Source organism: Girardinichthys multiradiatus, chromosome 4 (genome assembly GCF_021462225.1).
Source record: "Girardinichthys multiradiatus isolate DD_20200921_A chromosome 4, DD_fGirMul_XY1, whole genome shotgun sequence".
NCBI lineage: Eukaryota > Metazoa > Chordata > Actinopteri > Cyprinodontiformes > Goodeidae > Girardinichthys > Girardinichthys multiradiatus.
The window spans coordinates 380,113-401,781 of NC_061797.1; the positions used below are offsets into that span (position 1 = coordinate 380,113).

Here is a 21,669-nt window from a genome sequence, read left to right on the forward strand (position 1 = left end):
TTTGTTCTTTAATGTCATCAGTAGGCGTGACCAAACATTTTAACCATGCCCCCAAACATGTAATAGGCCAAACTGTATGTCGTAGAGATCTGAAATCTGGCACACTGGTAGAACTCTTCAAACTAAGAAAAAAAGTATCTTGGGGGTATCCCTTAAAACACACAGGAAGTCAGCTATATTGGATCAAAAGGTAACTTTTGGTCATTTTTCACTTTTACTCACCTTGAACTTTAATGAACTCCTCCTAGGGATTTTGAGCTATCGACTTCATATTTTGTCAATATGCAGATAAGGCATGGGGGATTAAAAGCTATCAAAATCATGAGTTTTCAGCCATGTTTAGGGGGCATGGCCAGGGCATGAAAATGCCATTCACACCAAAGTGAACAAATGCAATAACTTTCCCAAAGAAATACCAAATCACATCAAAGTTGGTATGTATGGAAGCAAATTGTTACCATATTTCAAATGAAAAAGCATTTCTGAAAATGCTTTTTCATTTTAAGAATGTGGCTGCATTGTTTGACTCATAAATGAAATTAGTAATCAATAATCCTATTTGCATTTTAATTTTCTTCTTCAAGACTTAAGGACCATCTTGTTCGGTAGGGGGCGCTGTGCAAGTCCGCATTGCATTACATTGCAAACGTGCCGAGAAATTGATTGAATTGCAGCAGGGCCAAGCTCAATTTGTGGCAATGGCAGGCAAAACTGGTAGTTCTGGTGGCAGGCTGTGGCATCCTCGTGGCAGCCTCATGGCCTGGGACATCCAGCGTTTTTTAAGCATTTATTTATAATTTTCTGAGAGTGACAATTCAGAATAGCCGCTCGTGCTCTATAATAAACCGGCTGTTTGTGCAATAAATCTTCGTCTTCCTCTCAACACGTCACACATACACATAGTGTTACTTATTTTCCATGTCAAGTAAATACAATCACCTTATGTTATGTGTCTAAAGCTGTTTATTAAATAATAATCAATAATGAAATCATTATTTAAAGGTAACAGGCTATAACAGCAATGACATCTCGTTTGCCGATAATCAGCATTAGCTTCCACAAAAACAGCGGCAACCGCATTGGCAAGCTTTTACGGCCGGTCTGGCACCTTCTGGCATCCTCGCGGAATCCCCTGCCACCCTGCTGCAGGCTTTGGCAGTTCCGGTGGCAGTTCCGCCACAGCCTGCCACCGGAACTACCAGTTCTGCCTGCCACTGCCACAAATTGAGCTCGGCAATCAATTTCTCGGCACGTTTGCAATGTAATGCAATGCGGACTTGCACAGCGCCCCCTACTGAACAAGATGGTCCTTAAGTCTTGAAGAAGAAAATTAAAATGCTAATAGGATTATTGATTACTAATTTCATTTATGAGTCAAACAATGCAGCCACATTCTTAAAATGAAAAAGCATTTCTGAAAATGCTTTTTCATTTGAAATATGGTAACGATTTGCTTCCACAGGTATGAAGGAGGACTTTTGGGTTCCTGACGATCCTATGGGGATCATATGCTGACATCATCTAAGCCCCGCAAGATTGTCAGAACTCAGAACTTTGACCCACATTGGTTGAATTAGACCCTAGTTTGTGATGAAAACAATGCATGTGTGTGGTGGGGAAGTGCTGTGCATCCTGAAGACAACTCTCTGATTGATGTTATGAAACGAAATTTGGATAACTTGTCTCCGTTCGCTGATCCACTTACTTAAGATCCCCGGAGCAGGTATGTGACATTGACAGCTATCAAGACACATTGGAAATGGTGTTAAAACCTTTGCCAGACAAATACCAGTCTAAAGATCCCCAGTTGTGTGTGGGTGGGTCCAATATTTATATTGGGCCAAACGGGCTGCTGCTAAATTGCCTGATGAGCTACAGATTTTGTATCAACTAGATGCTGATATGCATCCAAATTTCACCTTAAAATTGCAAATGGTGAACAAGCAAACAATTTGGGTCTGATGATCAAAAAAGTTGTTGAAGCCACTGATTCGCAGACTGTGCAGGGTAGTGCTTTTATGCAGTACAGCCCGAAATGTGACACTTATAAACTCCTTTATAAGGGATCATTAAGCATTACTCTAGAAATGGAAAAAGAAACCGAACACACGGGAGAGAAAACACACATTCTGAAATCGCTCTGCAACTTCTGAAATCTGTTCCAGACACAGGGTGGTCCAGGGGACCAACACTGAAACTGCAGCTCCTTTACGAAAACTCATCACAGAGACAGGACATGGAAAACTGCAGGCACCCCTACTTTTGAATGCAGAGGCAGAGCAGGCTTTTATTATTGTCAAGCAGCATCCAAATGAAGCCTCAGAGTCTCTCCAGTTTTGTGGCAACCAGCCAGCATGGGCAGGAGAGTCTTGTGTTACTGCAGCACAAAGTTAAAACCAGTGGATAAGGCTCGTCCCACATGCACCAGGTCTCTGTGTGCTATTGCTAAAGCGTTGAAGGGAGCATCACATGTCACTTGTGGCCAGGATGTTAGGGTTCACACGAATCTTGCGGTTGTAAGTTACATTTCTAGCAGCAAATTTAATGGACGTCACATGACAGGAGACTCCTAAGCTCTCCTGATGTTACTTTGTGAGGACGCACATCACATGGGCCACCAGTGAAGTCACAAGCTTGTTGGTCTGATTGGTCAGAAATGGTGCACCCTCAGGTTTGTATATATTTTGTAAATACTTGTTCTATTTGTTCAAAGTATAATCTTAAAGTCACTTTGAAAACTGGTATGGGAGAAGTTCCTGTCCGTGGGGACTATGTGCATGTGTAACACGACTTACTATTATCCTTCCCACCAAGCTGGACCAAGGGGAAAGGTCCATGATCTAAATGGCATTTATGCAATAAATGGATTTAACTGGATGTGTGGAACTGCCATTTATTTGCAGTTGCCTCCAAGTTTGAGTGGTGTTTGTGCACCTGTTTATGTCACTGATCACACTTATGTCATTTCAGTTCAACCTTCCCTAAAGGGGAATAAGAGAGAACTGTGTGAAGCCACATGACAGTGTGTGGGGATCAGATATTCCTGAGGAATTCAAGCATAGATCAACAGGGAATAAGATTTTGCTAAGTTTATTCCCATGGTTGGGAGTAGGAAAGAACATGCTTAGATTGAAAACTATAGATTATCGACTGGGACTGTTTGTTAATGCAACCACAAAAGCTCTTACAGGACTGTCCACAGAAGTCACAGCTCTTCGAACCGTGGTGTTGCAGAACAGGATGGTGTTGGACCTGCTAACAGCTTCGGTTGGGGGAGTTTGCTGTTGACACTGCTTGCAAATGCAACATTTTGTGTTTGCAAGATGCATGGTTATCTAATTAAGACTTTATAAATCTTTCTTGATCAAAATAATGGAGTCTCTTGAAAATGAGAGAGGGTATCTAAGTAGATTGGCTTTTATCAAGGAATTTATTAGAAAATAGAAGTCATTACCATACAGTTGGTGGTGATTTTAACACTGATCTGTCTAAGAGAACAGTTTTTTAATCACTTAACCATTTAACAATTTATTCTATCAAGCAAAGTGTTTCAGTCTTGCCAGTAATTAAAGCTAGGGGTTATTGACCCAGAAGAGAATCTTCAGGTAACCAATTAGATTCTAGGATGAAGTCACATGGAAGTCAAAAGTTTAACAATATACATGCACACTCATTTGACTGGCGACCCTTGCCATTGAAATAATACCAAATAAACCCAAAATGGAAATGAACGCTGAAAAATCAAAGGTCAGACACATTTTATCAATTTATGTTATCTGTAAGTATATTTTTTTCCTGAAAAGCACCCTAGCTCCCCCTACATACCTGAGTACATAAACATTGATTGATTTCGACTAGATACATTGATCGATTGACGGACTGAATACATCCATCCATTTTCTATACCCGCTTCTTACATATTGGGTTGCAGGGGGGCTGGTGCCTATATCCAGCGGGAGAGAGGCAGGGTACACCCTGGACAGGTTGCCAGGCCACTGCAGGGCAACACAGAGACACACAATCATGCAAACACCCATTCACACCTAAGGGAAACTGAGAGAGAACAATTAACCAAACAGTCATGTTTTTGGACTGTGCCAGTACCTGGAGAGAAGCCAGGCCTGCACAGGGAAAACATCCAAACTCCATACAAAAAGACCCCAGGCATGAAGTTGAACCCAAGACCTTCTTGCTGCAAGGTAACATTGCTACCAACTGCAACATCGAGCAGCCCTCAGTTGAAATCAATTTCCCCTAACTTATTCCCTTAGTTTAAATAAAAGTACTTCTGACTGAGAACAAATGCCACATTAACATATGAACATAGATACTTCTTAAACGTCTGCAGAAAGTCTGGAATCTGAGCAGCTGGTGAAAAGGGTAAACTCACCACTGGCATATCCTTGAGTAGTACCATCGATACAGGTGAAGAGAGCTGGTATCCACCCGATGGTTGATAGAGCGGTACTGCAAACAAGCAGACTTTGTCAATACAGCAGTAAAACATTTTCAATAAAACATTGCGATAATGGAAAAAGATGCTGAGACCGATTAAAGAAAAAACAGAAACGCTTCTGATATGCACAAGTTGGGCTTTGCTCCACAACAGTATTTAACTAAATCATTATACTTTTAGCAAATGTAATACATGTGTGTAACTTTACACAAAAGCTCCTTATATAAGGGATGTGGATAAACAAGTGGTTGGAAGCATTGCTGGTGAAAGGCTGGAAGGTGGATAATGGGCAAGATAAAGCCGTATGTCACATACAAAATTAGCAAGGAAAAACTGAAAAGCGGTCCCTTCCCTTTGAACATGTGGGGATGCTTCTTTAATACTGTCTATCTTATGTTGTGCTCTATTACAAGTTGCACTTGAAGTATCAGCCTGCAGGATCATCGAGGGCCCAGCGGCTCTGCCCTGCTTGTTCCACCAGGTCCAAGTTACAGTCAGTACTGATTACAGATACTGACACTAATTATTGTAATGTTTTGGCTTAATAAAGAGTTTCACTGGTTGCATCTGTGTCTCCCCATGCTTTTGTTATGGCTAAAAGAGTGAAGCCGTTACAAACCGTTTCAGATTTACAAAAGAAACGCATTCATAAACAATCAGTGCACTCACATGGATGGCATCTTCAATGAAAACAACTGCCTGCTGGATGCGAAGAACCTCCTTATCTGGGAGAAAAAGAAACAGTTAATCTTTCAGAATTCAGCTGGAGAAGCAGAATTCACAAAGATCTCAGCAGAAAACATGCTTTCTGACGACATACAGAAAGTAAAGTCTGGCCAGGAGCTGCTGCTCGCTGGCAACTTGGTGAGTTGAATTTAAGAATTTGTTTTTGCCTTGATGCACACTGGAGTAGGCTGGGAAAAAAGAAATAGATAGTGGTGTAAATGTAGACAAAACAAACTTAATTCTGTAACTGAAGACATGTTGGAGGATAACTTGCAACATCTAAGATCTCAAATGAGACACAGCAATTGCTGCAACTCTGTGTACCATTTTTATCCTACAACAAGCCTAGAGCCTATCTGTTTAGCTGTCTTTGTCTCCAAAATGAAGCCATTACAAGAGTTACTGCTGGCGTTAACTCTTTAAAGTATCAGGGACCACACTTGTTGCAATACTGCTATTAATAATAGCTTTTAAAGAGGGTCCAACAGAAGTTAAATCTTCTTTTTAAAAAACAATGCAGGGATAGAGTCAGCAGGGCAACCTGAGGGTTTCATATGACCAACAACGTCCTCGAGAAATGAAAAAAGAAATTGGCTCAAACTGACTGAAGACTGAGCACTGGACGAAGACAGAAGGGTCAACTGTAGAATTAGGAATCGATTACCTGCTTGACTCAGCCTTTTCAACAAAATCATTGCAAGTATCCAAAGAGGCCTCCATGTTGGCTGACTGAGGCACGATTAAAATAGAGTTAATGGTGTTAAAAAGAACATGGGGATTGGGACAATTTGAGGCAATGATTTAACAATGGTTTGATAAGATTTTTAACATAAAAAAAAACCTTTTTGTTCCTTTTTTCATTTGTTCTCAGTTTTTGTGCCTGGCTACTCGGGCGGACTCATTTAACCGAAGCTGAAGTGAGTTTAGGGTACTTGCTCTTTAATGGGACCAAGGGATCCAGAGTTTAAGCACAAGACTCCTGATAATGAGAGCAGCTCATGTGTACAAAAGCACACAGAAGATTCAGAGTCAGCAACAGTATTATTGGTTAAGGCAGAGGAAAACAGAGCAGTACTGGAAGAGTTAACTATCCTACAACACCTGGCTGGAGCGGAGATTTGACATTTTACACAAATGAAACAGGTCTGTGACCAAAAAACTAAAACAGCATCCCCAATAAAAAGTCAAAAACAGAAAAACTATAAGACAAATATAAATCAAGTTTATGACCCTGTTGATGAATGGGACCCACAAACACCCTGAACAAAGTTAAAAGATTGTATAAGATTTAAAAACTCCTAAGCCAACGGATTTTCAGGACAACACACATAGATATCAAAATCCCTCACAATTAAAACCTGGTCATATTTGAGCAATATTCCAGCTAAAAAGTCAGAGAATTCAGTCAGAAAAGCTTTGTTGAATTTGGGTGGTCTGTAGATCAGAGCGAGCACAGCACCGTCAGGGAGAGACTCAGCTCAAATAGAAGCACTTCAAAGCATGGAGCTGTTTGCAGTTCAAATGTTTCTTAAAAACCGTTAATATTTCTTTGCCTCTACCAGATCTTCTTGAAGCGTTAAAAACAGCAATCTGACGGCAAAAGTTCTGAAAAGACATTGAACTCACCAGTGCACAGCAAAGTCTCGGTCACAAAGCGAAAGTCCAAAACGCTGGAATGTAGAAAGTCATCTTGTGCCCTGCTTATCTCTCGTCCTTGTCTCTCACAGTGATCCATTTCCCTGTGATAAAGGGACCTTGCTGGACCAGACATCTACTATTCACCTGTCTTGCAATAAAACATTTCTACTTTAATTCTTGTCTCCTGAGAGTTTACCTGCATGTGGGTCAGGAGGAAGCACAACACATAACACTGCTGTGCACTGCCACACTTCTATTGCAGCTAAGACTGGGAAATTCTGTTTGTTCAGAACACACTATTCACTGCGGATCCTTTTTATAGTATTTTCTCAGTCAGATGCTGATAATGTTTAGCACAGTTGGTATTACTGGTGCCTAGCAACAAGTAGGTCCCCGGTTTGAATCCCAGTCTGGGTTCCCTCTGCATGGACTTACTTGTTCTCCTTGTGCATGTGTAGGTTCTCTCCGGATACTTTGGCTTAATCCCACAGTTGAAAAAGATGACCGTTAGGCTAATCGATCTTCCTAAATTGCCCATAGGTGTAAGTGTGTGTACATTATTGTTTGCCCTGTATGTCTCTGTGTTCCCCTGTGATGGACTGGGGACCTGTCGAGGGTGTACCCGGCATTTGAAATGCACTTCCAGATCAGTTTGAATATGATCAGTTAATTAGTTCTACTGTTTAAATTGCTAACATTTAGGAGCCCTTAATTATTTTGGTTTTAGGTGATATATCATTCTCCTTCTTGAAGAAGAATAAAGCAACAACGCTTCCTGTCCAGTATAATTATGGGGTAATCCTTTCTTGGGATTATTAAAGTACTTCTATGCTAGACTGAGACTTGCCTTGTTGGTGGTATTGTTCAGTTGATCAGTCAATGATTAGCTAAAATGAGTAAAAACACTAAAAGCAGACTATATGTTACACTATGTTGCTTTTAGCCATTATATTATATTAATGTTATATTAATGTGTTTAAGCTGACCGAAAAAAAAAAGAAACTGAAAAAAGATACACATAATTTTTGTTGTCATCACAACAGTTGCTCACCCCCAAACCCCTACCTGCATCCCTGTTTTAGTGTCTTAGTTTCTACAAAGATTAATGAGCTCGTTAGTGTGTTATAGTCTTGATAAATATGGTAAATACTTTGATTTTGTCTAACTGAAAGCAGAACTCATTGGCTTATGTTATTACCCAAGAACTGCTTCCATTTGTGGCTAAGATAGCAAAAACAAATTTTCTAACTATTCCAGCCGCAACAAGTCTTTTTTGCCTATAAACATATTAAGATATACAGGAAGATTTCCATATTTTGTTCTCACATCAATCAAGACGTAAAGTCTGAATAAACTGAAGGCCAATACAGAGGAGTTTTACAAAGAAATCAACATTTTTGTCAAGAAAGACTTACTTTTCAAAAGTAAGAAAATCTTTTTTTGAATCATGCTATCGTGTGACAATTTGTTTCATAATAGCCTTGTAAATTAGAGCTGGGAGAAATACCTATTATATTATTAATCTATTAAGATATATGCTTTGCTACAAGTTGTCATACCTGCTTGTGTTTTTGTTGAATTACCTGGTCTGGTCCTTTGTTTTCAGTCTCTCTGCACCCCAAGCCCACACCTGTTCTGTGTTTTCCCCTGATTGTCTTGTCACCTTTGTCATTGGTTCCCCCTGCTGTTCAGTTTTTGTATTTAAGCCCATTTGTTTCCTTTGTTCCCCGCTGGTTCCTTATGTTATGTGTGTTTCCTGCTGCGTGCTTGCTACCCTGTCTGTGTCCTGCCATGGAAAATAAAGGCTCGTCTTACCTTCAAACCTGGAGCTTCAGGAGTCCTTCCCCGCATATTGGTCCATCAAAAAACCAAATTATGACACAAGTGCCATGTCTACAACAGCAACCATTGCCGGTCTGCAACTAATTAGCTTGGAGCTCAGTTTTTCTTAACATTTCTGAATGCATCACACACCCCTCTTCCCCATGACCATGCCAGAAATCCTGGAGCATACAGAATGGCTCAGCTCCTATGTGCGTCATTATACATGACCACTCTTAGTTTTTGTGTTTGGTAGATCATTCTATTGTCTGGTCATGTATTAGGATTTGTGTGGTTAGATTATTGGTTGAAGGGATTTATAGTTTTGATTGACAAGTCTTAACCCAACTTTTGCAGAAACACTATGATCTAAAGCTAACGAACAGCAACTCCACAACAGAATAACTGAAAAATGAAAGAATCATGGTGTTGCAATGGTCCATTCAAAATGAAGACTTGTACTTGATTTAAATGCTTAAGAAACTGTGCACAAATAAATTCCTGCAAGAAAATAAGAAAGTAAAGGAAAGACGAACACACTTCAACCCCTACGTGCACTTTTACAAAGTAAACAAAGGGACTTCTAGTTGTATTTGATCATGAGTTACACCTTGTTTTTGCAGCTGTGTTTATGTCTGATGTACATTTTTCAAACAGTCGCCAAACTGTAGCTTTGTTTTGGATCTGAAATGGCTGAAAATCTATTTTACTGTTGAATAATGTGAAAAAGGCAGCTGCAAAGTTAGCTGTTTTTCTTGTGTTATTAGGAGAAATGTTAAGAGTCTGATTCAATGTTTGCAACTGCATATAACTATTATAGATATGAAGAACGGATTTTAAATGTCTTTGTATAATTTGTGTTTTGCCATAAATAAAAACTAAATTAAAATTTATATTACCCAGTCCAGTAGAAAAAGTCATTTTCTGGGCTACTGTTGCTGTTGGAGAGTAACTGAATTATCTTTTATTACAACATTGTGCTATACAGTTATAAATAATGTGCATGTATTTGTATGCAATGGAAACATTTTGTCTGCAGGCTGCTTTGAGAACAGGGTACCCTGTTCCCCCTACCCAGGGGTTTCTAACTGTAATTAGTTGTATTCAGGTGGTTTATTCGATTTAATCTGGACCTTCGAGGGAGCTGGAACTGCTGTTTGAAACAGAAATAACAGTTAAAATCAATGTTGAACACACTTCAGTCATGCAATTGTTAAGTGACTTCAATTATTCCAGAGTTATATGATGAGTCACACACACACACACACCCATGTGCTTTGCTGACTCAGTGCATCACAGAATGGTGTGTCATGCTGGCAGTGGGTGCCTCTGAAGATAAAACACATCTATCAAACAAGGTTTGAGGATGTTCAATAATTTCCAACACCGTTTATTCTGTTTTGTTTGTGCTTCACAAAAAATATACAATTTCATTAAATGCTGTGCAGACTTGTTTGAGTTTTTCATTCAGCCTTGTTTTTTCCACAGTTGGAAAGTGACCTTTCTTTTAATGCGATAATTTACAGTGTAAAATATATTTATATTGAAAGTTCCTTCATAGAACTTTCAATATAAATACATATTATATTTTAGTGACCTACAATTCGCATGTCAACGTTAAACCTGACCAATTGTAATTCTTAGATATTTGCCATTACTTTACATATTCAAGCATCGCATAACATCCAAAGTTTTGAATTGTGCCTTTACAAAGTGTTATATTAAAAATATTATATATTATATTATAATATATATATATTATATAAAAAAAAAAAAAAAAAACAAAAATTCCAACAAAGTCTATTTATTAACTCAATGATAGGACACATTCCTGCTGCTTTAATTCACTTACCTATAGAGGGCATCATGGGAGGAATGGAGTTTTGATGAAAATTCAATCTGGAAGACCTCCTCAGCCAATCACCCTTTCAAGGCTTCGCTTTTAAGGACCTCCAACCATGGATCTCCGCGCTCTCCCGCCGAGCTTCGATTCTCCTTCTAAGCATCAACAAGATAGTCCTGCCTGCAGCCCGGCTCCCGCCGCTACATAACCCGGACGTCTCCGGCAGCAGCTTCTCTTCCGAGTGATCATCTGGCAACCCAGGCTTCTATGTCTTCTTCTACTTCGGTTGTCCCTCAATCCTCCCTGCTTCGTTCATTCTGTCCATGGATTCTCTCCAGTGCTCAATATCATCCATTACTCAGCTTCTCTGGGAGCTCTTCTCCAACTCTGCCACGTCAGCACTTCCTCTTCTCAGCTCTGCCGACACTCAACCCGCTCCTTGGCCCCTCCCACTGACATTCACCTTGCAACGCCCATCCTGGCTCTTTTCTAAGGGTGAGATATATCACTTCATGCTGTGTTTCCCACTCCTCTATTACATTCAGGTAGATCATATACTCCCATGCATTCACACACACACACACACACACACACACACACACACACACACACACTCTGCCGGTGGATGGAGGCCCTAATTAGCCATAAATCATATGTTTCAGTGTGTTTTTAATTCTGTCCATGTAACAAAACAGTCAACATAAAATGTCAGAAGAGAAGCAACTGAGCTGAATGATGAACAAACAAACTCAATGCATTTGAGTTACTAATTTGTCATGACAGTTTTTATAAAGTCACAAGACAACCACTGAAACAAAAGGAGGACTTTGGCCATGGAAGGTTGTCGGTTTCAGTATCTAGTAAACTGCAGCTCTACTCATTACATCTGCAGCTTACCTAGAAGTATAAACAGTATTCACTGTTTCTATGATCCAAATGAAAGTTATGCACTTCAATTTTCAAAGCTTAGGCCCAGAAATTGTCCCAATCATACTTAATATCAACAAAACTTTCCATATGCGTCAGATTGCAACCTAATTTATTTGTTGTACAGCATTTTTTTCTGTTACTTTATATATAAAGTCAGGCTCTGGTTAATTGTGTTTGTTCTGACTGCTAGATCTTGAAATCATTACTTCTTTTAACTTCAGTTATTTTGGCCTAAGAAGAGGAGATGAATAAAGACTGTCCAAGATACCCTCCTCAAAAACACTAAACCAGACTGAAACAGCGCCGGTGTGCCGCTCACGTGTATCTCACTCTCTGCTTATGGGGGGCACCAAAAAAATGAAGCTCTTGAAAAATCATAATTATAGTAATCATAATGAAGAGATATTTACAATAAAACATTATGTAAATTATGTGAAAATATGTGTAAAGAATATTATTAGGTGTAACCTATACAAAACAAAAATATCAAGAACGCTCAAGAAAGGGATAGACTATGGAGAGCAGTTTCATTTAAAGTTTAATAAATAAATAAATAAATACTGCTATTGATAAATTATTAATGAATATTCCATGAAATAAATAAATATCCCCATGTAATAAAACAAAATAATTAAGTGGAAATAATTTTTTATCTTATTTTATTTAATTCATTTCAAGATTTATTTAATTTACTTAAAGATTTATTTATGTATTTATTTCATAATGCAGTTTTATTTTGGTATTCTATATATATGTGATTGGTTTTGAAAGATAACATGCTTCACCAATAGAAGAAGCTTACATGAATACACGACGCGCATCTCAGAGGAGAAAATATGATCTTGACAGATTTGCACAGCATTTTAAGTCCGTGTTGGAGATTTCCTATGCTCTCAACATATATGTATATATACATATATATATATATATATATACACATATATATATATAACCAGGCTGCACGGTGGTGCAGTTGGTAGCACTGTTGCCTTGCAGCAAGAAGGTCATGGGTTTGATTCCCAGCCTGGGGTCTTTCTGCATGGAGTTTTCATGTTCTCCCCGTGCATGCGTGGGTTCTCACTGGGTACTCCAGCTTCCTCCCAAAGTCCAAAGACATGCCTGTTAGGTTAATTGGTCACTCTAAATTGCCCTTAGGTGTATGAATCAGTGTGTGTGTGGTTGTTTGTGTGTTGCCCTGCAATGGACTGGTGACCTGTCCAGGGTGTACCCTGCCTCCCGCCCATAGACTGCTGGAGATAGGCACAAGCTCCCTGTGACCCACTATGGAATAAGCAGTACAAAATGACTGACTATATATATATATATATACCTGACATGGGCTGCTTTCCCCGTATGCCAGTTTGCCCCTGGCTGAGTCACCAAATGAAGACAAAGCACGTTTTGATCAAAAATGCACCAGAAACCGAAACCCGAGTCCAGTCTATGGGAAAATAAGTCCAGGCTTAATTATGCAAGAATATTCGGAAAATACCAGCTCGTTTTGCATTTGGTTTCATTCCCGCCGCTTAGTCTGGCGGTTCTTTAGCTTGATGTTGAGAGCATGGGAAATCACCATCACGGACTTAAAATGCTGTGCAAATCTGTCAAGATCATATTTTCTCCTCTGAGATGCGCATCGTGTATTCACGTAAGCTGCTTCTATCGGTGAAGCATGTTATCTTTCAAAACCAATCACATATATATAGAATATCGATGATGTATTACAGATAATTCCAGTTCCCACGGTCCCTGAATGCAACAGCTGGGAATATGTTGTTCAGCTGCAGTGTTGAGCTGTCAGTAATGATTCCGCACCCCCGTGATCTGAGGCCCCGCCCCCCCCACGCCAAAACAGGGCCAGAAGTGTGAAGCCAGAAAAAAAAAATCTGCAAATTCGGAAAAAAAACTTGAATCTGAAAAGTAGTTTTGAACTTTTTTTTTCCAGTTCCACATCTGTTTTTTTTTTTTCAGTTGCAAAACTTTTTTTTTCAGCTTTCACATTTTTTTGAGGCAGGTTCAAAATAATTTCTCAGGTTCAAATATTTCTCTTTTGAACAAACTTATTTTTCAGGTTCAAGTTTTTTTCGGTCTTTGTGAGGACTTTGCATTGACTTCCATTCATTTTAATTCATTTGTATGGCCTAAACCTGACCCGACCCCTAACCCTTTGACCATCTTCATAGGAAGCAACTACATGGCGGCCATTTTGTGTTGAGTACTTAAACAGCATGTACTGCTGTTCCAACAGCTAGACAACAGTGATTACATTTAAAAAGCAATTTCATAGACTTTTGCATATAGGCTGTCAGTGCATCAGAACCTGGAACAAGTCTCTATCAGAACCAGACACAGACTCCATCAGAACAAAGAGGAAATCTCCATCAGAACCAGTTAGGGATTCTCCACCAGAACCAGGAAAAAATATCCTTCAGAACCAAGTCCAAACCAGTATCAGAACTAGGAACAGACCTGTATCAGAAACAGGTCCAAATTCCATCAGAAACAGGAATAAACCTCTATAAGAACCAGACCCAAACTCCATCAGAACCTGGTACAAATCTTCATCAGAACCATGTACAAACTTCCATCCCAACCAGGTCCAAAGTCTATCAGAACCAGGTCAAACCTATCAGAACTAGGAAGAAACATCCATCAGAACCTTGTACAAATCTTCATCAGAACCAGGAAGAAATCTTAATCAAAACCAGGTCCCAACTCCACCAGAACCTGGCAAAAATCTCAATAAGAACCTTGAACAAATCTACATCAGAACCATGTACAAGCATCCATCAGAAGCAAGCCCAAACTATCAGAATCAGGTACAAATCTTCACCAGATCCAGGAGGAACCTTCTGTCAGAATCAGGAACCAGCTTCCATCAGAACCAGTTCCAATCTCTATCAGAACCAGAATGAAACCACTACTCTGTGACTTATGATGATAAGACCATCATACTTTCAGCTAGAAACACCATTCAACTTATAAAATGTTCACAAGACATTAAGCTATCATCAAATGATTCAGCTTTTTGATATCTATTACAGTTCTTCTACAATCGCGATTCAGATTTTAGGCAAGATTTTTGACGTTTTTGATTTTATAATGTAATCTTATGGTGGAACTTGTCAGTTGGTAGAGTGTACGCTCTAGGTTTTTGAATAACTTGAGAAAGAACGAACAAACTCTCCTCACTCACTCAATTTTCACTCTACTGGCACAAATTATGTATCAAAACGTAGGATGCTCTTTCGCGATTCAGAACATTTCACCCTCATTGATGTGGGACTAACGGATTTCACGCAACATGCCAAGGACCAACGCAAAGTCAACACACCCTGAATGGAAAATCTATAGGAATTTCAGAAAAAATCAGAGCAAAAAATCCTTAAACTCACGTTTTCGAATCGCCGTCTCTCGTAAATCGTTCAAGTTAGAGACATGAGCTTTGCACCAATTCATCTTCAGACCTTGCTGGCGCTCACAGTGAAGGAATTTGTTTGATACATATTATCGTTTTGTCATAAAAAAGGTTTGTTTAGGAGTACCAAATCTGTCCTTCCCAAAATCTTGAAATGTTGAAATCAAAAAATTTCTAAATTATCAATTTTTCTACACTGTCACATCTCCTACACTGATTTATGTAGACACATGAAAATCTCCAGGATTGTTCACCGATCCCTGCTGATACCTACGGTCCAAAACCTTTTTGGACACCTTTTATCGTTTCCTTGTGAAGTAGGTTTGTTTGACAGTGAAAAATTCACCTTCACTCGGGTTAACAATTCTCAAAATGATCCACTTTTTCACAGGGTCACACCTCCCAGACAGATTTTTGTAGAAAATTGAGAAGCTCCTTGATTGTTCACCAGGGCCTGCTGATTCATACGGTGCATGAATCAAATTGATAGCCCTTATAGTTTCCGAGGTATTAGCATATTTAGGCATTTTTGTGTTTTTCTCAATTTTTCCCTTTCTTTTCACCTAGTGTTGTGCCATTAATATTATATTTTCAAGAAAAAAGTGTTAATATTCTCGTTCCCCTGTCCGTTCTGAGAAAAACGGTCCAAGAAAGACGTCGATAGCCCTTACGGTTTCCGAGTTATGGGCAGTAGTTCGGGAGCATGTGCCACCATGTTATAAAGCCAGGCCATGATGAGACACAAAGTGTGGTGCTGCGTGAGTGAGAAACTGCAGCTGTTGGGCGCTCATTAATTACCATAGCAACAGAACACAGCTGCCAGTGAACTGAAGTAACCTCTGACAGAGACTGGCTCTGAGGCTGAGCTAAGGCCAGAAGCTTCCATGAGTGTTCACAATAAGTCAGTCATAGCTGACAACCAAACTAGACTTTCAAAATAAGACCTACACATACTCTAGAAAATAAAAGCCTTTGTTTCACACTGAACATCAACTTTCCATATTTACAAATGATTTTTTAAAGCTGATGATAGCATAAACAATGATTTCAGCTGACCAAGCAGGTTCTACAGGTCCTTCTCAAAATATTAGCATATTGTGATAAAGTTCATTATTTTCCATAATGTAATGATGAAAATTTAACATTCATATATTTTAGATTCATTGCACACTAACTGAAATATTTCAGGTCTTTTATTGTCTTAATACGGATGATTTTGGCATACAGCTCATGAAAACCCAAAATTCCTATCTCACAAAATTAGCATATTTCATCCGACCAATAAAAGAAAAGTGTTTTTAATACAAAAAACGTCAACCTTCAAATAATCACATACAGTTATGCACTCAATACTTGGTCGGGAATCCTTTTGCAGAAATGACTGCTTCAATGCGGCGTGGCATGGAGGCAATCAGCCTGTGGCACTGCTGAGGTCTTATGGAGGCCCAGGATGCTTCGATAGCGGCCTTTAGCTCATCCAGAGTGTTGGGTCTTGAGTCTCTCAACGTTCTCTTCACAATATCCCACAGATTCTCTATGGGGATCAGGTCAGAAGAGTTGGCAGGCCAATTAAGCACAGTGATACCATGGTCAGTAAACCATTTGGTTTTGGCACTGTGAGCAGGTGCCAGGTCGTGCTGAAAAATGAAATCTTCATCTCCATAAAGCTTTTCAGCAGATGGAAGCATGAAGTGCTCCAAAATCTCCTGATAGCTAGCTGCATTGACCTTGCCCTTGATAAAACACTGTGGACCAACACCAGCAGCTGACACGGCACCCCAGACCATCACTGACTGTGGGTACTTGACACTGGACTTCTGGCGTTTTGGCATTTCCTTCTGCCCAGTCTTCCTCCAGACTCTGGCACCTTGATTTCCGAATGACATGCAGAATTTGCTTTCATCCGAAAAAAGTACTTTGGACCACTGAGCAACAGTCCAGTGCTGCTTCTCTGTAGCCCAGGTCAGGCGCTTCTGCTGCTGTTTCTGGTTCAAAAGTGGCTTGACCTGGGGAATGCGGCACCTGTAGCCCATTTCCTGCACACGCCTGTGCATGGTGTCTCTGGATGTTTCTACTCCAGACTCAGTCCACTGCTTCCGCAGGTCCCCCAAGGTCTGGAATCGGCCCTTCTCCACAATCTTCCTCAGGGTCCGGTCACCTCTTCTCATTGTGCAGCGTTTTCTGCCACACTTTTTCCTTCCCACAGACTTCCCACTGAGTTGCCTTGATACAGCACTCTGGGAACAGCCTATTCGTTCAGAAATTTCTTTCTGTGTCTTACCCTCTTGCTTGAGGGTGTCAATAGTGGCCTTCTGGACAGCAGTCAGGTCGGCAGTCTTACCCATGATTGGGGTTTGGAGTGATGAACCAGGCTGGGAGTTTTAAAGGCCTCAGGAATCTTTTGCAGGTGTTTAGAGTTAACTCGTTGATTCAGATGATTAGGTTCATAGCTCGTTTAGAGACCCTTTTAATGATATGCTAATTTTGTGAGAGGAATTTTGGGTTTTCATGAGCTGTATGCCAAAATCATCCGTATTAAGACAATGAAAGACCTGAAATATTTCAGTTAGTGTGCAATGAATCTAAAATGTATGAATGTTAAATTTTTATCATTACATTATGGAAAATAATGAACTTTATCACAATATGCTAATTTTTTGAGAAGGACCTGTATATGACTAATGGAAATAACCCAGACTTGAAAGGACAACCCAGCTAGATTTTCAAAATAAGACAAAACTTGCTCTTCAAAATAAAAGCCTTTACATTTTAAACTATTGAAAATTTACAGCACTGGGCTTCACACTAATGTTGGAACTCATCCAGTGTAGGAAATAGGATCAGGTCAGCCCTTTAAAATAAGGCTTACTGAAATTTTCAAAATAAAAGCCTCAACCTTCCATAGTTACTAATGATTTTTTTACACTGATAATAGCATAGACTATGATTTTAGAACAACTAATTGAACTAACCCAGACCTGAAAGGACAACCTTGCTGGACTTTCAAAATAAGACAAAACATGCTCTACAAAATAAAAGTCTTTACATTTTAAACTATATATCATTGCAGGACTGGGCATTACACTACTGTTGGAGTTCAACCATTGTTGTAAATGGAACTATGCTTGTCCTTTTAAATAAGGCTTACTGAAACTTTCAAAATAAAAGCCTCAGCGTTCCATAGTTTGTATTGATTTTTTAAGCTGATAATATCATACATAATGATTTTAGAATAGCAAGCAGGTTCTTTATATCTAGACCTAAAAGGACAACTATACTGGAGTTTCAAAACAACACCTAGACATACCCTACAAAATAAATGTCTTCATATTTCACACAGCGATGATTGCAGCATTGGTCTTAACACTATTGCTGGGACTCTGTGATGGAAATGGATCAACTTTATCCTTTCAAAATAAACTCACTGAAAACAAAATAAAAGTCTCAACATTCCTTAGTTGGGGCCTGCCACAGCAATGAAGGGAGAACAGTGAGTGGCCTGACTCCCATGCCATTGCCTGGTGGCACTTATTACTACACATGTTATGGTTTGCAAGATATTGGACCCCAGAATGCAGACGTGCAGGCAGCGTGATGGTAAGTGAAAAAAAAAGGTTTAATTACGAAAACTCACACTCAGCAGGAGGCAGGAACAAAACAAACGGGCATGCAAGACGGGCATGGCATGATCAAAAAGACAAGACTTGGTTTGCGAACAAGACATGAGCATGAGAAATGTTTCCGCGATGACTAACTTAACAGGTGTATATATATGGAGTTAAAACCAGGTGACTTGGACAGGTGAACCGAATAAACTTAATTGACAGACAGAACAAAACGTGGCTGCGGCAAAAACAGAGACTCTAATATACAAACAAAACATGAACAAGACTAAAACATGACCAGAAAAATAATAAACAAAAGCATGATTCAAAACTTGAGCAGTGAAAAACATATAAGGAAAAAACCTGAAACCAAAAAACTCCAAATCATAACAGAACCCCCTCCTTAAGGTCGGATACCAGACGCCCACAAGAGTCCAAAATCAACCCAAACAGGGTGGGCGGTGGTGGCCTCGGCAGGAGGGCCAGAAACAAAAAACAACCCACACAGGGTGGGCGGAGGGGGCCTCGGCTGGAGGGCCAGAAACAAGAACAGAGTTCAGGCGGGCGACCAGGAGGTCGTCCCCAGCAGGCACAGAGTTCAGGCGGGCGACCAGGAGGTCGTCCCCAGCAGGCACAGAGTTCAGGCGGGCGACCCGACCTGCACCAATGACGTGGAGGCCGACATAAGCGTAGAGACCGTGGCGGCCTGCGACGGGAAACTGCAGGTAGATCAGGAGGCCGACTGAGCAGAGTAGAGGACCTCCCAGAAACTCTGTGGAACTCCGGAGGCGTGGAGCCTGGCGAACCGTCAGAGGCTGAAGCAGAGCCTGGCGAACCCTCAGAGGCTGAAGCAGAGGCTGAGTGGTCGCCGAGACCCTCAGTGACGTGAGCAGGAGCTGAGGCGTCGGCAGGACCCTCAGTGACGTGAGCAGGAGCTGAGGCGTCGCCGAGACCCTCAGTGACGTGAGCAGGAGCTGAGGCGTCGGCAGGACCCTCAGTGACGTGAGTAGAGGCTGACTTAGGGTCAGGCGTCATGTCAGGCAGTGGTGTGTCAGGCAGTGGTGTGTCAGGCTGCTCTGCAGCAGCGCTTTGGAGACCTGACGTGGGCTGCTCTGCAGCAGCAATTTGGAGACCTGACGTGGGCTGCTCTGCAGCAGCAATTTGGAGACCTGACGTGGGCTGCTCTGCAGCAGCAGCAGCTCCCTGGAGTCCTGGCGTGGGCTGCTCTGCAGCAGCACTCATGTGGCTTGGTGTGGGTGAAGGAGGATGGCAGTAAAACAACCTTACTGCCGTTTCATAATCCATCTCAATCTGCCTTATCCTCTCCATCAGCTCAGGAGAGGAATACAGGAAACCAGTCGTTCTGAGGCTCTTTACTTAGCATGCATAGAACTTCAAGCGCCGCTCCAGCTCGTCGGGTATTGCCTCAGAACACCGGGCTGGAGCGCGCGCAGACGGCATGGGCGGAGGTGCAGCGAGCCTGGGAGACAGTGCTGTGGCAGGCGAAGATGCGGGCTTACTTGCCGCAGCCCTCACGTAGGTTGGCTGGGAAACCACCTCCTCACCAGCCGAACCACTGGAAGGTGCTCCACGCTGGCGTTTCTTGCGGCGGGAGGAGGGTGAGGGCTTCACTGCCGGGCCAAAATGCACAGCCAGGGGAGCATGCGGAGAACGGCGAGGAAGGGGACCTGTCCCCGGACATGGAATCGCCAACCTGGATCCATCATAAGCCGACTGCGGCACTGACAGCCCTGCAGAACGGCGTAGTGACTTCTCTGCCACCCGAGACAGGAAAGTAAAGAGGTCCATGGAGCTAGCCTGATGCTCATCCGCGAGGTCCATTGTTGGCGGAAACATTCTGTTACAGTTTACTAGATATTGGACCCCAGAATGCAGACGTGCAGGCAGCATGATGGTAAGTGAAAAAAAAAAGGTTTAATTACGAAACCTCACACTCAGCAGGAGGCAGGAACAAAACAAACGGGCATGCAAGACGGGCATGGCATGATCAAAAAGACAAGACTTGGTTTGCGAACAAGACAAGAGCGTGAGAAATGTTTCCGCGACGACTAACTGAACAGGTGTGTATATATGGAGTGAAAACCAGGTGGAGCAAGGAGACAGATTAACATGGACAGGTGAACCAAATAAACTTAATTGACAGACAGAACAAAACGTGGCTGCGGCAAAAACAGAGACTCTAATATACAAACAAAACTTGACAAAACATGAACAAGACTAAAACATGACCAGAAAAATAATAAACAAAAGCATGATTCAAAACTTGAGCAGTGAAAAACATATAAGGAAAAAACCTGAAACCAACAAACCCCAAATCATAACAACACATCTCTAAACAGGGCTCTTTATTTATTTGCGACTGCCAAAGCAATGCAAGGACGCATGATTACTGGTGAAACAAGAACAGGTCTAGATAGACATCTTAACCTTCTACCCTCAATCATGATGCACACCGTTCTGTTGCTTTGGTTCCGTACCTCAGCCCCCAACCGTTGGCTCTGGTCCGAAAAGCACGCACCAAGAGGCAGGCCCCATCTAAATTTCTTCAGAAATTTTCTAGTTTATTATTATTATTATTGTGTGAATGCTGAAGAGTGAATAATTTTAAACGGCAATTTCATAAACTTTTGAATATACGCTGTAGCTTAAGCATTAGCATTTTAGCTCATTTTAGCTTATACATTGGTTTTTGCATGGTATATGGGTTAAATTAATATCAGCCTTCATGCTAGTGATAGCCAATATGCTAATGTTAGCATTTTAGCTTATCTTTCTCCTCTCTTCTCTCTTAGCTGAAGAACACTTTTGCGTTTTTTAGGCAATTTCCTGTTTGTTTTTGTGTTTCTTCAGCGTTTTTGTTGTTAGTTCGTTTTTTCTGAAATTTCTCCTATTTGTATGTATTTTAGCACTGACTTCAACTTAGGCTATACTTTTGCTTCAGTCTATACTTTTTCAGCTCATCTATGGCAGCTCTTTCCTGCTTTTTTAAAGTTTTTGTCAGTTCTTGCATTTCAACAACTCTTTCAACAAGTAGTTTTGAGGTAACTTTAAATTGCTAAGCTGTTTTATAGCTAATAGTCTTCCTGCTTAAACAGATCAGATGACAGTTTTTCTTTGCTGTTTCTTCTACTAATTTATCAGATTTCAGCAGATTTTCTGCAGTCAATTTCAGCTTGTTTCTGCCAGCTTTCAGCTAAAAAAATTCAGCTTA

At 40.8% G+C, this 21,669-nt stretch overlaps 1 protein-coding gene across 1 annotated transcript in view; it reads right to left on the reverse strand.

Annotated features, from left to right (window-relative positions):
- The window catches only part of tpcn2 (two pore segment channel 2), a 133,918-nt gene that overhangs the window by 111,275 nt on the left and 974 nt on the right, over window positions 1-21,669 (reverse strand). The window contains exons 2-3 of the mRNA XM_047363241.1: window positions 5,126-5,181; window positions 4,391-4,467 (exon numbers count right to left, since the gene is read on the reverse strand). Coding sequence (XP_047219197.1) covers window positions 4,391-4,467; window positions 5,126-5,181 — 133 coding nt within the window. The remainder of the gene's footprint in view (window positions 1-4,390; window positions 4,468-5,125; window positions 5,182-21,669) is intronic.